The following is a 15,821-nucleotide window of genomic DNA, read 5'->3' on the forward strand; positions in this document are numbered from 1 at the left end:
TCTCCTTCATCTCTTTAATATCTATCCATTTCCTTCTCTCCACATCCCTCTTCTTCTCCATCTACATCTCCATCTCTATCTTCCTCTTTGTATCTCCTTACCCCTCTATCTCTCCTTTTTATCCCTATAACTCCCTCTCTTTCCCTCTCCCTATTGTAAACATAACATGAGGTTATCCATAATAGAGCTTGATTATCTTCATGATTCAAAGGTTTTGTTTTAGTCGTGTTTGGATATTTGAAAGTGGATGGATAGTTGATTTAAATCTATCACTTCCTCATGGAGACATTTGTTGCACAAACAACACCATTTTCTAAATACCCTACCAATTGACCTCATGTACTACACAAATACATACAAAAAATAGACCAATTTTTTCTTTATTGACTTTCCACACTTATTTGGCATACCCATTGCACACCAAGGTGAAATTGCTATTTTTTTAAGATAGTAAATGGTGGGCTAGGTGTGTAAGGGGTGAGAAATTATTAGAACATGAGTGGCTACTAGGTCATTTCCCCTATTATATTAAAAATATTAATAAATTAAGGGTTTTTTGTAAATACCTCAAGAGTTCTCAACCAAGCATGAGCTAGGTGAGACCACAAATACAATAACTCATCCCCAACATGAATGCACAATATTGATGCAAATAATTTGCATCCACGAGCACAATATCCTAATGAGGGCACAAAGGCCACAAGTGCACTAACCTAATGTTAAGTGTTTGGAACACAAGTTCACTTGGCATGATTGCCAACAACATCAACATGAAGTTTCAAACTTGCAAGCACAAGGGATCAATGAGGGCATTATACCCATGGTCACAATGGCCCGATGGGGTTCTGAACCTTGAGGGCAAAAACATGACACCATGACTAGACCATCACACTAAGTCATTGGTGCTTGCTAACTTCTATAATTATTCATATAATAAAGCCAAGATTTTCTCTAATGTGTTTATGTAGATTTAGGTGCAATCCTATAAAGATGCACTTGGATTTTCTCATCTTTAGGAGTTGTTGGATCGTTGGGGGAATGCCTCCTAAACTACTGCTAAAGCTTTCCTTGATACCACTCTCCTCATGAGGATCTCAACATGGGCACAACTAGCCATCAAACTATGATAGTGTATATTACCTTTGTGGTCACCATGACTCTCAGTCTCCAACTTCCAAGAATACTATTGCTCGTTGAGGGTGAGATTGGCCCTACCAGACGCCCTTTACCTCTTTTTGTCAACAAAGAGGTGCTCCTAATTGGCCTAACTCAAACAAGTTTTATCATCTAGAATTGGCAATCTATTTCACTTATCCACACCAACCTCTAAACAACTCTTTTGAAGAAGAAGAAGAAATTGCTCTCACTAACTAGGAGATTATTGATGAATTTGTCAACTAGATAATTAATATTCTCCTCCATTGAGTTTTCTATTAGTTACTTAGACTTTAGACTTGGTCTTTGTTGTTCTTTCATCTTTATTTTTTATATGATTCAATTAGCATTTGTAAATGTATCTCATTACCACTATGTTTTTTAATATTTTATCATCCATTTATCAATAAAATTAAATTAACATATTCATAGAAAAAAAATTCGTGTAACTGCTTTTTTTTAAAATCACGATGCCCACTAAACCTATCAGTCCACCTGTAATAATTATACACCAATAAAAATAATCGTCCATACATTTATGCTCTTCATTAACCCACCGACTTCAAACCTCTTAAGAAAATACATTGACCAAATCAAATAATTTAGTGTTTATAAAATAAAATTTGAGCGAGTCAGCTTAAGAATCGGATACATTGCATCTTGTAAATTGAACATGTGATCTTCTCGTGCATCCAGAAGAATTGTATTTAAAAAAAAAAAATTGTAATTAATCGACCAAAAATTGTGGGAATCGTGTGGTGGAACCATCTCCACTTCCTCGAACTTATGACGGGTGATTGACGAATACTAGGCCTGCTATAGATGTAGAAAATAATGTTCTTTCGAAAGGATTTAATCAAGTTGATTTTACTAATTAAAAAGGATGGATTTGAAGATTTATTGGTAATTAGATTTATAAATTTAATTGATATATTCATTGTTTGTGGTAATACTAACTTTTTTATAAATAGACAAGTTATGTTATGTGTATTCAAGTTTTTAATAGTATGAAAGATCATACAAAACGTATAGGTGTTAGTAATTAAAATTATGATAGTTAGAATTTTAATTAATTTAATTATAAAAATACTCGAAGACAAATTCAATAACACAAGTGTTATATCACTATAAGTTTTAATTTATCATATTAGTTGAAACTTCCCATCTACTAAGTGAATACAATAAGTATAAAATGGAACAAATTAAAAGTCGCATTTTTTTCCTAGACTTATACAAGGCTATATAATATTCAAATGCATGTAAATAGTAATATTGATGGTATAAAGTTACACAAATAAGAATAATATTTAAACTCTACAACATTTGGACAAAGCTTGAATAACAAAAAAATGTGACAAATAGTCTATTTAATGTAAATAATACAATTAATAATTGAATATATCATTTTTAATCTAGGAATAATAACTTATAAGCCAAATAAAATCTTTTACTCCTTTTATTGTGCACTTTCAAACATCAAAGTTACATTTTATTCAAATGTAAAAATGCATCTAATTAAAAATCCATAGAACTTATATCCCAATGTATCATTTTATTTTCTTACTATTAAATTTTAGGCATACAAGCTACCTCGTATATCTTTAATTACTAGTTTGAAGAATAATTGACAACCAACACTAAAGCCTTGGACAACCTACAAAGGCAACACCACATGCACTCATTCAATAGAATAAAAAATGCATAATACAGAACCAAAAGGGCACACAAAGCATAACCATACAAAATAATAGCGGGTTACCTCAACCAAAAGGGATTTATTTAAATAAAGTTTAATAATATTAAGTAAAATAAAAAATGATCGTATTTGCATATAAAATGTAAACAAAAAAAGTAAAAATGTTTTGAAGATTTACCTCGATAATTTCAAATAACTCCATTAACTTGGGTTAAATCTGGTATGTTTGCCCTTCTTAGGCTTTTCACTTCTGCTCTTTGTTTTGGGTCTATATGTACTCTCTCTCTCTTGCTCTTGTTTTGGTTGTGTTGGTAAACAGATCCGTCACTTCAAAATGTTCTACTATGTGCCCAATGGAGGAGTGACAAAGAAAAGGTTCCCAACAGTTGGATAAATCGTTCTTTGGATACGATCTTCCTCTGCGTTTGAGAGGGGAAGCTCCCATGATAGAGGTATTTGTATTTTTAAATATAATTAACTAGAGAAGGAAAAGGGGAACATAACTATCAATGAAATTTAAAGAAATCTACACAACAAACATACGAATGTCATTCGAATTTCATTGATTTCTAACCTTATCACTATCGACTCTAGACCACACATAAGAAGATAGTGAAATGAAACATTAAAGTTTACATGACACCTATATACTCCAAAGATACCAAGGAAGTCTAAAATATCATATGACCATTTCTTCATGAAACTAGGGAAATAATTTGCAAGCTTGTTATTTCAATATCATACAATAGTTACATAACATTGAGCAAATGAATGCTTAACAATCATGGAAACACTTCTAATTTTCTTTGAATTCAAATGATGGAGTTATACAATCCAAAATTTTAGCTATCCCAAAACTCACAAAGTCCAAAAAGTCCTTCTACAATCTATCTTTCCAATATTTATAGCTTGTCATAAGTAACTACCTCATAACCGACTTTAATCCTGAGTTAATAACTAACTCTTTACTGCGTAAATTATAATGAGTTAATAACTTGAACATTTATGTGTAGAAAAAGTCAACCTTCTAACCTTTGACTCCATGAGATAGAAAATCTTAATTTATACAATAAGACTGAAAATAAAACTTGAGACTAACTAATCAAAACACAACAAAAGAGAATATACAAAGATAAAAGCATGATATTAATTCTCAATATCATGGAAAAGCGTGCTGGTTGATTACTTGATCTTGTTGAATTGGTGTTTTAGTCTTGAACAACCTGTATGCTTTGAGAGCATCTACCATGAACTTGTACCTAGGAATGATTACATTGTTCATTTTCAATTTTCCAGTAGCTTGGACATCCTGAATGTCAATCAAATCATGATAATATGAAGGCATGTCACAAGAATCTAAGGCAACTAAAATAACATTGAGTCTCTTCATTCTATCTGCATTTGAAACCTACACATTTGCTAATTCAGTATTGATTCTGTCGTGAAACTTGCTTAAGAGCACTTGACTGTCCATTTGCTGAAATTGGTCCTTTACTGATATATCACCAATAATATTCATTGTGTCCTCTATTACCTTCATTTTTGTTTGTTCACAAATTACCAAGAGTTTTTGATACTCACCCAGGCATTGCTTGATATTCTCCAATTTCCAACTTATACTCTTGCACCATGTGCTGGATTGATTTTCTTCTTTATGAGAGAAGACTTTCTCGGCAATGAGTACATCCATATCTATTTTAGCTATTCTTTGAAACTCTTTCAAAGTATCCTGCCAAAACATTTCTTGTTCTTTGGCATTCTTCAATTCTGTAGCAATTTCCTGTTCTTGTACATTAAGTTTCGTATGAACATCCTTGGCTTTTTCAATGAAGTATAATGTCTCTGACTTCATTTGATTAATCCACTCCTCTAACATTCTACTATGTTTTCTGCATTTATGTATATCTTCCATCACCTTCTTTTCAATAATTCCTTCAGTGTGTATTAATGTCGAAGTTGATGCTAACTCCAACTGTGTATCTGAAGAATCCACAATGGATTTGATATAGGATGAAAGAACTTGTATCTATTGCTTTAGTTGATCCTTTGGTTACTTATCTTTGGTTGCTTTGTCAACAAGAATAGCTGCTGAAATTTGAAACTTATGAACAACTCCCTCATGTGTTGTAGGTCCTAAATCTACCCATGTCATATTAAAATCTACCTCATTAGCTTCACTTACATCTTTTTCAACAATAGGCTGGGCTACCTCAACACATAAATTTCCTGATGAAGGACTAATTCCCAATCTAGATGCAACTTTTGTTTTCTTGGGTGTGGTCATCATGTGAAGTGCATTTGCACCTGCACCAAAACTAGGATCTATCAACTAAACCATTCTCTTCTTATTTTGCAACCTCTGTTGTAACCAAAATGATGAAGATGATGGCAATTATTCTTGATTATTCAAAAATGTCAAGGTTAAAGATGTTGGATTGTTTGGAAAGAGTGGAGATTGAACTTCAGTGTGGACATCATTTATTTCAACTTCTTCATGGATAGCAAAATCATCATGTTGTGGTGATGAAATAATGATAGAAGGTGAAACAGAGGGAATTTGTTGATTTTCAATACTAGGAGGATGTTGAGGCGACATACTTTCCAACTCAGCTTCTAGCTCCTGTGCAAGATTCATTGTCTTTTCTTTTATCTTTGACCTCTTTTTCTTAATGATAGAACTAACTTCACATGCCTTTGCAAGATCCTTCCCTTTTTCTGGATTTTCTTCATCATCACCTCCCTTGGATATATTTTGGTGTAGACTCACCACTGGGTTTGACCTTTGCGAATTAGTTGGAATAGAAGAATTTCCTTGTGCTCCACTTCTATCTTTTGAAGTATTAGCTTTATGTGAAGGTCTGGTTGTTGTAGCCTCAATCCTCTTACTTTTAACCCATTCAAGTGTCCTTTGAACCACATAGGTTGTTCGTTCTTGGATGCTTCTTATCTTTGAAAGTGGCCAATTAATGGTTGTAAGAGGAAGAAGTTGAATCCTCTCAAAATAAAAACCATCGATCAAATCAGATTCATCATCCTCAATACCATTCACATTTATTTCAATTATGTAATCAACTATCTGCTTGATGAAAAACCTCATCGAATCCCTTTTTCATACCTCAAAATCATCTTCATAGTCTTGCCAAAAATCTTCTATATTAGGAAAATGCTCAAATCCGGCACCAAGTTCCAACTCTCCTACAACATACCCTTTGCTATCTAAAGGAAACCTCATATCATAAGAATACAAGAGAATTTTTTCTATGGACCTCTCGATACTTTGAGCATCTGAGTTGCTTTCATAGTTGTAATAACCGAGTCCAATGGGAAAAGAGATAATGCTTTTTCTTTTATTTCAGCAAATTTTGTTGACCTGTGCAATTTGCCTGCACACCTCAATGAGGATTAACTTATCTTCAACAAACCTCGGCAGCATGAGAGGGCAGCCATCATAACCTCATATCCGGATGTATGTGAACTTCAGAAATTGTATGAAGAAACTACCATACTTCTATACCAATGTTGCTGCTTCTGGAGATATTCTGATTCCAATATTACCCTGTATTTCTCTTACTGTCAACATAGTAGAGGCATCATTAACCTACCTGGAGTGATGATAGATTTCCTCCAACTGCAGATGCGGATGATAATTATAAATCTGATTTGCATCGTCATACATGCCTTCAACATTCAACCCTAGTCATTTCTTCATCCTGGCAATGGCATAAAAGAGATATGATGTCATATAGAAATTATAATTCTTTCTCAATTTGAGTATCTGATCACAAAGATTATTAGTAATAATTTCAGCCCAATTAATAAATTGTATGCCTTCACATATGATATTGATGAACAAAAACATCCACCCCTCCAAGTCATTTGAATCCTCATTTCATGTGACTCGGTTCAAGAAAATAACCATGTTTTCTATATCCTCCATCAACAAAGACGTGTGTATTATCTTAGGAAGATGTGTTTTCCCTCTTCTTGGTTTTGCCAACCATTTTCTAGCTATATTATTCAAATATTGGGCTTCATTATATATAAAATAACTATCTGCATACTCTTTGTCCACCTCTGTGAATTGGTCTCTGAAAGGAAATCTGAATACTATGGCAATAGAGACTGGATCAAGTTTAGCCACCACATTACCTTCTGTTGTCTTAATTTCCGTTGTCTCTGGATTAAATGCTTTCATGCATTCCATAACTAATTCTAGGCATTGAATTGATGTGGGTACCCCGCTGCATGTGCCAATCCACTATCTAGCAACCTTTGTGTTGTCAAAGTTTTGTCTTTCTTTTCCATTGATTTCCAAAAATTTGGAAGATTGACATTTCCCAATTTCATATCACCAATGTCTGGAAGCATACATTTGAGAATGGGTGCATAATCAAGGCTATGAAACTTATACTTCATTATGACTAGAGAATAATCACCAAGTGAGCCCTATTTTGATGATGTTCGTAACTAACTACAACACTCACTTCAGTTTGTCGACATAACACACATTTTATTTAATAAAATCTTTCTTTCACTAATTCTGATGAGTGCCTATACACTGTTTAAAGCTTTCATCCTATCATAGCTACTCACAATATTTCCATAAAATCTTTTATACTCAATCTGCAAATAATACATGATTTTCTCCTTGAGGCATTAAACAGTTCAAATATATTTTCTATACCTCCACATACATACAAATCTGGCAAAATAGTTACAATATAAACATATGACAATTTCACCTTAATCCTTTCTCTTTAATGGACTTCAAAACCGCCCATTTTGGCTTACGTAGTCAAGAAGAATACTGACAATGTTTGTGGATTTTGACTTCACACCATGGCAATCTGCATTTGCTACAAGTTTCTAAGACCTTTACAATATTCTCCTTACATCATGCTTTGACGGATATCCAAAACCTGTTATGAAGCTCCCACGATACCATGGGAAAACACTATGTCAAGCAGTTCACGTGCATACTCTTCTCCTCCACGTTTTATCTAAAATGTTCTGTCAAACAATTCACATATATTGCACATCATTTTACCTTAAGCATTCCATCAAATAACTCACATGCAAGCATTTTGTCAAACAATTCATGCTATATTGCGTTCCAACATGCTATTCCCATAACTCAGCTTTGGTCACATTGTTAGGATGGAGATATATTAACTATCGATGACTGATTGTAGCAATTAGAGTGCGTGGAATGATTCAGGTTGGAGTGGCGTTATTTCTATCGTTCCAGTTGCATACTTATGACAACCATTTCCTAAAGGCCTCTTCAAAGTAGAACTCCCCCTCTTATACTAGTCAACTAAGCTACTAAATTAATATCTTTGTGATTTGCCATTAAGCAGATTGAGAATATCGATCAGGTGAATCATAGAGAATGGCAAGGTTATTCGTAGGTAGAGTGAATAAGCTCAATTGGTGACTATGCCTGCTCGGACCCCTATCCATCTGGCAATGAGGTATGTATGATTCAACATTTACATGTATGTCGCCTGAATATTTTTTATTGTATTTTCAACCCAAAATTCTCCCACATGGACAAGGAGGATGGATGCAAAGGTTATTGGAATCAGTTTCAATGCCTACCGGTTGCAATCATTTGAAAGATTCTCAAGCATGTTCTACAAATTCATTTTGTGCATGAGTGTGAAGTGATTCCATATTTTGCATGCATGTCGGTTTGTGGCAATTGAAACTTTGGATAAATATTTATCTTGACCTCTGTTGGCACTATATGTTTCTTTATCTTGGATCTGCTACCTCTACGCAATCTTATGCTGATGATCAACTTGCTGCTTATCGGACATGAAGGTATGTAGGATCATATGCTAGGATTCAAACTTGCACATTCACTAGTGATGGATCAACTGACACTCGCTCAATTGTCTTTTCTTGGAGGTTTTATTTTCTCAACTTAAGCTTTTTGAGCAAGGGAGGTTAGAAAGTTAGGATTTGTGAGCAAGTGAGCATAATAGGTTAAGATTGCTCAATTTTTGTGCATATCTAACCCCCTAAGGTTAGAATTTTGACTTTTCAGAGAAATAGGTTTGAAATTTTTGAGCAATAGGTTAGGCTTGCTCACTTTGAGCATTTTTAACCTATTAAGGTTATAATTTTGACTTTTTTGAGCAATTAAGGGCTTTGAGCAAAAGATTTATTTCATCCAAACCTACCTAAGGAATTTTTAATTTCTCTTTCACTTCAAACGATCAAAATGAGGATATATTGAAAACAATTTAAAATATTTGAATTATTTTTTTAAGAATAATTCAAATATTTCCCATAAGACTTTAATACCTCGATTTTGGAAAAATGTCCACAACTTTCAATTGGTAAGGAGTTAGGCTCCAAAATTCGAAACACGCCTTCAAGGTAGGAGGATAGGAATATACCATCATTTATTCCTCATGATGATCCATTATATGTGGGATTTTAATTGATTTAAAGCAAGGAACATCAAAATTTGAAAGTTTAAAATATGACAAAGTGTGAACTGGGTTCAGGCTAAAATTGGTCATACGACACAAAACTATGCTTAGGAAATGTTCACAAAGCGATTTTCCTCAATTCTTTATAATTTTTGAAATTCATCCATTTTTCACATTTTGACTGACAACAACCTTGGACCACATGCTCACTGGTTACGCATAGACACATATTTGGGCCTTCGCTCAATATTGGGACCAATTTCAAGTTCAAATTTTAGGTATGTCAAATATGGGGCAACATGTTGTAATTGAGTGTTCAAAGTTAGGGTTTGAATTTTCCCCTTTTATACTCTCTTTCTTAGTTGCTTGCCTTGTATGTACACTTCTTTGCTTTAGATGAGGGAGCTTGTGAGCTCATATGGCTAAGCATGATTTTGAGGATGATGGCATCCTTATTAGAGTTGGTTATCTTGTTGAGGTTAGTGGTATTGCTAATTGTGGACCTATAGAGGTGGTCCAATAATCTTTGTCTATAGGGATTTCTATGAATAAATAGTTTGTGGATGCCATACATAGTGGACATATATACACACAACATATTGGCAACAAAATATACGTCATGTAAACAATAATTTTTTTTTGCAAAAAGCATTCACATACACATTATAGATATAACCACAACACAACAAACTAGAAGCTACACCATCTAAACAAAATAAGGAGAAAATAGAAAAAGAGTAAAACCTGGAAAAATCTTCTTCCTTGTCTCCTTAGGCTATTGTGTCTTCTACCTTGTCTCCTTAAGCTATTGTGTCTTCTACCTTGTCTTCTTAGGTAGTTGTTTCATCTGCTTTGTTTGATGAGTCCAAAATAAGTGCATAATGAAAGGATTTCCTATCTGTTTGAACAAGAAAAATGTGTGATTTATTTGGTGCTTCTTTTAGATGGCCTCATAAATCTATGTCCTATAATTCTTTTAGAATTTGAAAGTTCATTCAATTTCTTCAATAGATTTGTTCTTGCTAATTTATTTCCGAGTTGATTGGTTTGGTGAATGCTTTCCTTTCATTTCAATTCGTTTTAAAGGAGAATTTATGGCCTTATAGCATGTTTGTGCTGGATGCAGGTGGACATGAAGGTGATTTGACTAGTAGATGTGCAGTGAGGTGACTAGAAAATGTGCAGTTCAACTGAACAACTGGGATAGAGGGTGCCATAACATGTTCACTTAGTCATGTTTTAATGGGCACACATGGTCTTAGGAGTTGTATGTAGTTCTCAATGATGTGACATATTTGACTTGATGGACTTTCATGTGGTTGTATAATTTTGTTGTGGTGGTTATTAAGTAGGGTGGCAAGCCTCATGATAGTGAAGGCTTTAGTTGATTTTTGTCTATATAGATATGTTTACTTTGATTATATGACCCAATAATGAGCATGGTAGATTGTGTCACTAAAATGAAAGTGCAAAATGATTTTGTCCCCACTTATTTGATAATTAACTTTTGTACTCTAAGTTTTACCTTGATACATATGTATTTATGTGCAAATTCTAACTAATTTTTAACAAGATAAAAAAATTCTAATCTTTTGAATAAAAAATTAACATTTATTGAAATTCAGGTGCACCCTCGTGGTCCCTAACTGCTCAATACCACCACACCTATGAGACCCTGCGGATGGGCCCTCTCCCCTTGAACAGCTAAAACTCATAAATATAAGAGAAAAAAAATTGTTCTAATGGAAATTATGGTCGAACAATTGCCACCACATACTCTCTCATTCCGAGAAAGTTCCTCAACCAGCTAAAAGATTCTTTGACAAGCTCAAGTAAGGAAGTAATCTATTAATAAGCGTACGCACAAATTTGTCAAAGTTTACCATTCCTTCCGATCTTCTAGATATTTCTCTTCATATAAAATCAAGCAAGAAGCTTAAAATGTTAGTCGCCATTAAAAGTTCTGCATAGCAAAGATAATCTGTTGTTATTGCACAGTAAAATTGTTTACATTCTAAAATTGACTGAAACAGAATTTATACATTGTAACAGGAAATCTCATAAATGTATTTACGAGAAAATAACAGACAGAATGAAATCACGTTTTAAAATCAACAATAATCATGGAAAGAAAATGCAACAGCCGATAACATCAAAATGTATGTCATGTTGAACACATACTGGCATTTAGTGTGACATATTCTGCAGATCCTCCTGGATTTGACTCACCATTTATTTCATAACAATATAAAGACAGCCAAACAATTTGAAAAAGCGTGAAAGAAATAATGGTTGCTCGCTGCTACGGATGTCGCAGCCAAAGAACGTGAGGCGCGATAACCAATTTTGACATGTAAAGAGCACGTGTCGACTGACAAGAAGACCTTTCTGCATGATTGGTGGGTTAGGTGTGCAAGGGGTGAGTAGCTATTAGAGCATGGCTGCCTACTAGGTCATCTTTCTTATTATATAAAAAAAATTAATAATTTAATGTTTTTCATCAATACCCTTTAGAGTTTTAAGTCTGGGAAGAGCCAAGTGAGGCCGCAAATACAAGACCTCATCCCCAACATGGATGCACAATATTTATGCAAATAATTCACATCCACGAGCTCAATATCGTAATGATGACATAAAAACTACACTAGCCTAATGTTCAAGTGTTTGGAACATAAGGTCACTTGGCATGAACATCAACAACTTCAACATGAAAGTTCAAAATCGCAAGCACAATGGACCAATGAGGGCACAATACCCATGGTCACAGTGGCCCAATGGGGTTTTGAACCTTGGGGGCAAAAATAATGACACCATGACTTGACCATCACAATAAGCCATTAGTGCTTGCTAATTTCTATTATCATTTGTATAATAAAGCCAAGATTTTCTCTAATGTGTTTATGTAGATTTAGGTGCAATCCTATAAAGATGCACTTGAATTTTCTCATCTTCGAGAGTTGTTGGATCTCGTTCAGGGAATGCCTCCTAAACTATTGCCGAATCTTTCCTTGATTACCACTCTCCTCATGAAGATCTCAGCATGGGCACGACTAGTCATCAAGGCATGATATTGGATCTTATCTTCATGATCAACATGCCTCTCAGTCTCTAACTCCCAAGAATACTATTGCTTGTGGACAGTGGGATTGGCCCTACAAAACCCCCTTTACCTCCTTTTGTGAGCAATGAGTTGCTCCTAGTTGACCTAACTCAAACAAGTTTTCTTATCTAGAGTTGACCATCTCTTTGACCTATCCATGTCAAACTCTAAACAACTCTTTTGAAGAAGATGTTCTTATTAAATAGGAGTTTATTGGTGAATTTGCTTCCCTTGGAGATGTTTGGGGCCAACCGGATGATAAATATTCTCTTCCATTGAGTTTTCTTTTAGTCACTTAGACTTTAGACTTGGTCCTTTGGATATGGTCCAATCAGCATTTGTAAATTGTCTCATTACCACTCGTTTTTTAATGTTTTGTCATCCTTTTATCAATAAAATAAAATTAAAATATTCATAAAAAATTAACTGTAACTGCTCTTTTTGTTTTTTTAATCACCATGCCCATCAAACCTATCAGTCCAATTGTAATAATTATACATCAATAAAAATAATCATCCATACGTTTATGCTCTTCATAGACCCAGCGACTTCACAACCTCCGTAGAAAAAGCATTGACCAAACGAAATAATTTAGTGTATATGAATTATAAAATAAAATTTGACCGAGTCAGCTTAAGAATCGGATACAATGTATCTTGTAAATTGAACATGTGATCTTCTCGAGCATCGAGAAGACTTGTATTTGAAAAAAAAAACTGTAATCAGATTAAATGACCAAAAATTATGGGAATCGTGTGGTGGAACATTTGGATTGTCGGGACCATCTCCACTTCCTCGAACTTTCTTCCCCATAACAAATCTCTTTCCCATTTACAACTAAACCTTTGCTGTCGTTGTGTAAGGAATGACTCTGCTCATTCTGCGCACACGCCACATAAATTCATTAAAATTCACGATTAAAATGCTCTGTTTTTCAAAACTACATCACAAATCATGCAAGAACCTCACAACATACCTGTCCTTCCGTTTTTGAAGAAATCTTTGAAGGGATAACTTATTCGCTATTGGAAGATCTGCATGACAAAACAAAGTTAATCTGCCGTTAATGTACACTCTATAATTGGTTTTGACATTCTAAATTGTCACAAATTAGAGTGGAAAACTTACTGGAATTTGAAGTTTCAACAGCGTGGCTTTGCTTTACCCCTCCTGTGGATTCTTCTGAATTTGAGTCACTTTTTTTCCTTAGACAATTTGAAGCAGTGGTCGAAGGCAGAGCATCTTCATTAGCGAAGGCCAGCATGATTATAGCCTCAGCCTGTGGATGAATGAAAATATGAGCTCAATTTTGAAAAGAAAACCAAACTGTATAATGTCTCGAGGTTGGGAAAATAACTTACTTTTCTGGAAGAAACGTGATCATACACTTTCACTGCTCCATTGTAAAAAATCGTTAGTTGGGCAGACGATGTTCGATTGGTTGTAGTAGCTTCAGATATTTCGTGAATTTCTCTATCCAGCAAAGCCGATTGGCTGTCGTCCTTTTTACAGTTGGATTGAAACCCTAGAGAATGCTGCGGAAATAGATCCAGGGTCTTAATTCCTTCAGAAACCCCAATATAACTTTGTCTCTGAAATTTTTCTGAATCGCTGAAACATCCGTGTGAGAGCACTTGTTGCAGCATATGAGGTCTTATCTTTCCCAGGCATGACTGCATCGCTACATACATTAAAGCCCAAACGATATGAGCATTGATTGAAGAATTTATTATAAATTGTGTAAGATAAAATTGGTTCATTGAATAAGATAACTTACATCGCCTGTGCAGAATTTGTTGGTGGCAATCCATGGCGGAATCCAATTGAGGGGTGCTATTCTGATCACTTGCAATTCCCAAGAAATCGATTGTGTGGAGCTGTGGTTGAGACATCTCCTCTAGCTAAAAGAAACGTAATTCGCTGCAAAAATTGATAGAATTGAGTAGATGGTATGGTGTAATGAGGGTGTAAGAATGGTATGGTATATAAAGAAAGAAATAAGAAAGCGCTGTAAAGCAATGGATGTCATTTGGCATCCCAAAAACGTGAAACGCGTATCACGAGGAGCTAAAAAAGCACGTGAGGAGAATACACGGCTTTGTACGACAATAATTGTCACCGGCATGATATCGTTCCTAGTGATTTTTTTTTTTTTTTTTTTCTTTTTCTTTTGTCTGAATAGAAGATTTTTAAGGTCCATTAGGGAAGAGCATCAATAGATAACATAGTTTCAATAACCGTCATCTTATTGTCATGTTGACCCCCTAATAGCCGTCATAGTGAAAACACCATTAATAAATTTGTTTTGTATCAATACTAGATCATTTTTTGTAATTAATTGGCCCATTTGTGCACAACTATTGGAATATTTGTCCCATTTGTGTACCACTATTGGAACATTTGTGCACCACTATTGGGACATTTGTCAACAAGTACTAGCGATTTTGAGTTGACGGTTACTAGAACATCTTTAGTTAGGTATTAGGCGACACTTTGAAATGTGTACTTTTTGACCTTTGTGCGCATAATTGATTCCAGAACATGCATCGTTACTACCCAAAAGCCAGATCAATAGCTATAAACAATTAAGTCGCATACGAAGACAACTAAAAAAAATAAATCAAAATCTGATGTACCATTTAGGATATGTGGGTGTGCGAAATTAGCTATGAGGGCTACTAGTGCTCTTCCCCTATGGTATGATGAAGTTGGTATTTGATGGTCTATATGACCTTTTCATGGTCTATATGAACTTTTTAATATTTATTTTTTAAAAATATTTTAAATTATAAGGAAGTCGTAAAAATTTATTGTAAGTAAATATATAAGAATAAAAGAGGATATAATTTTTTTTATTTTTAAAATATTTAATATGTATTTTAAAAATGTTTTTAATAAGAATTTATAAAATATGAATTTAGATATTTATTATAATAGATAAAATTAAGATTTTGATATATATGATTATATATGTTAATTTAAAATCTTTTCAAAATAGAATGTAATTGTACACAAGATTATCTTGAATATTTTTAGGTATGAATTTGGGAATTTAATAAACTTACATTTTTATTTTTATTTTTTGCATATATACAAGTTTATCATTGGTTTCTAATTTTACAAAGTTTTCCATTTCTTTTTGAGAAACACACGCATCTACATTTTACTATATTTTTAATATTTTTCTTGTTCACACATTCAAAGCTTCATAATTCATATAGTTATGTTCTAAATCTTTTATTGATTTTACAAAGTTTTTCATTTCTTTTCAAGAAACACATGTATTTGCATTTTACTATATCTTTAATATTTTCTTGTTCACACATTCAAAGCTTCATAATTCATATAATTATGTTCTAAATCTTTTATTTATCAATAAAATTTATGTATGCAATTTTTCATAAGTTAATTATTTTTGTCAATTAGT

At 33.8% G+C, this 15,821-nt stretch overlaps 1 protein-coding gene across 1 annotated transcript; it reads right to left on the bottom strand.

Annotated features, from left to right (window-relative positions):
* Positions 1-12,967: 12,967 nt before the first annotated feature.
* On the bottom strand, positions 12,968-14,351 carry LOC131028454 (protein TIFY 9). Its single transcript, XM_057958709.2, has 5 exons — positions 14,172-14,351; positions 13,756-14,075; positions 13,523-13,673; positions 13,371-13,428; positions 12,968-13,274 (listed from the first exon to the last, which is right to left on the bottom strand). Exons 1-5 carry the CDS (start codon positions 14,284-14,286, stop codon positions 13,232-13,234), a joined length of 687 nt encoding a protein of 228 aa, XP_057814692.2. The 5' UTR covers positions 14,287-14,351; the 3' UTR covers positions 12,968-13,231.
* Between the last annotated feature and the right edge of the window lie 1,470 nt (positions 14,352-15,821).

This window comes from Cryptomeria japonica, chromosome 10 (assembly GCF_030272615.1).
Source record: "Cryptomeria japonica chromosome 10, Sugi_1.0, whole genome shotgun sequence".
Classification (NCBI taxonomy): Eukaryota; Viridiplantae; Streptophyta; class Pinopsida; order Cupressales; family Cupressaceae; genus Cryptomeria; species Cryptomeria japonica.

Coding starts and splice junctions, on each gene's coding strand:
- LOC131028454 (XM_057958709.2), bottom strand. CDS start 14,286: ATGTCTCAACCACAGCTCCACACAATCGATTTCTTGGGAATTGCAAGT. Junction 14,076..14,171: donor ACAAATTCTGCACAGGCGAT/GTAAGTTATCTT, acceptor TAATGTATGTAG/CGATGCAGTCATGCCTGGGA. Junction 13,275..13,370: donor CTTCAAAAACGGAAGGACAG/GTATGTTGTGAG, acceptor GCGTGTGCGCAG/AATGAGCAGAGTCATTCCTT.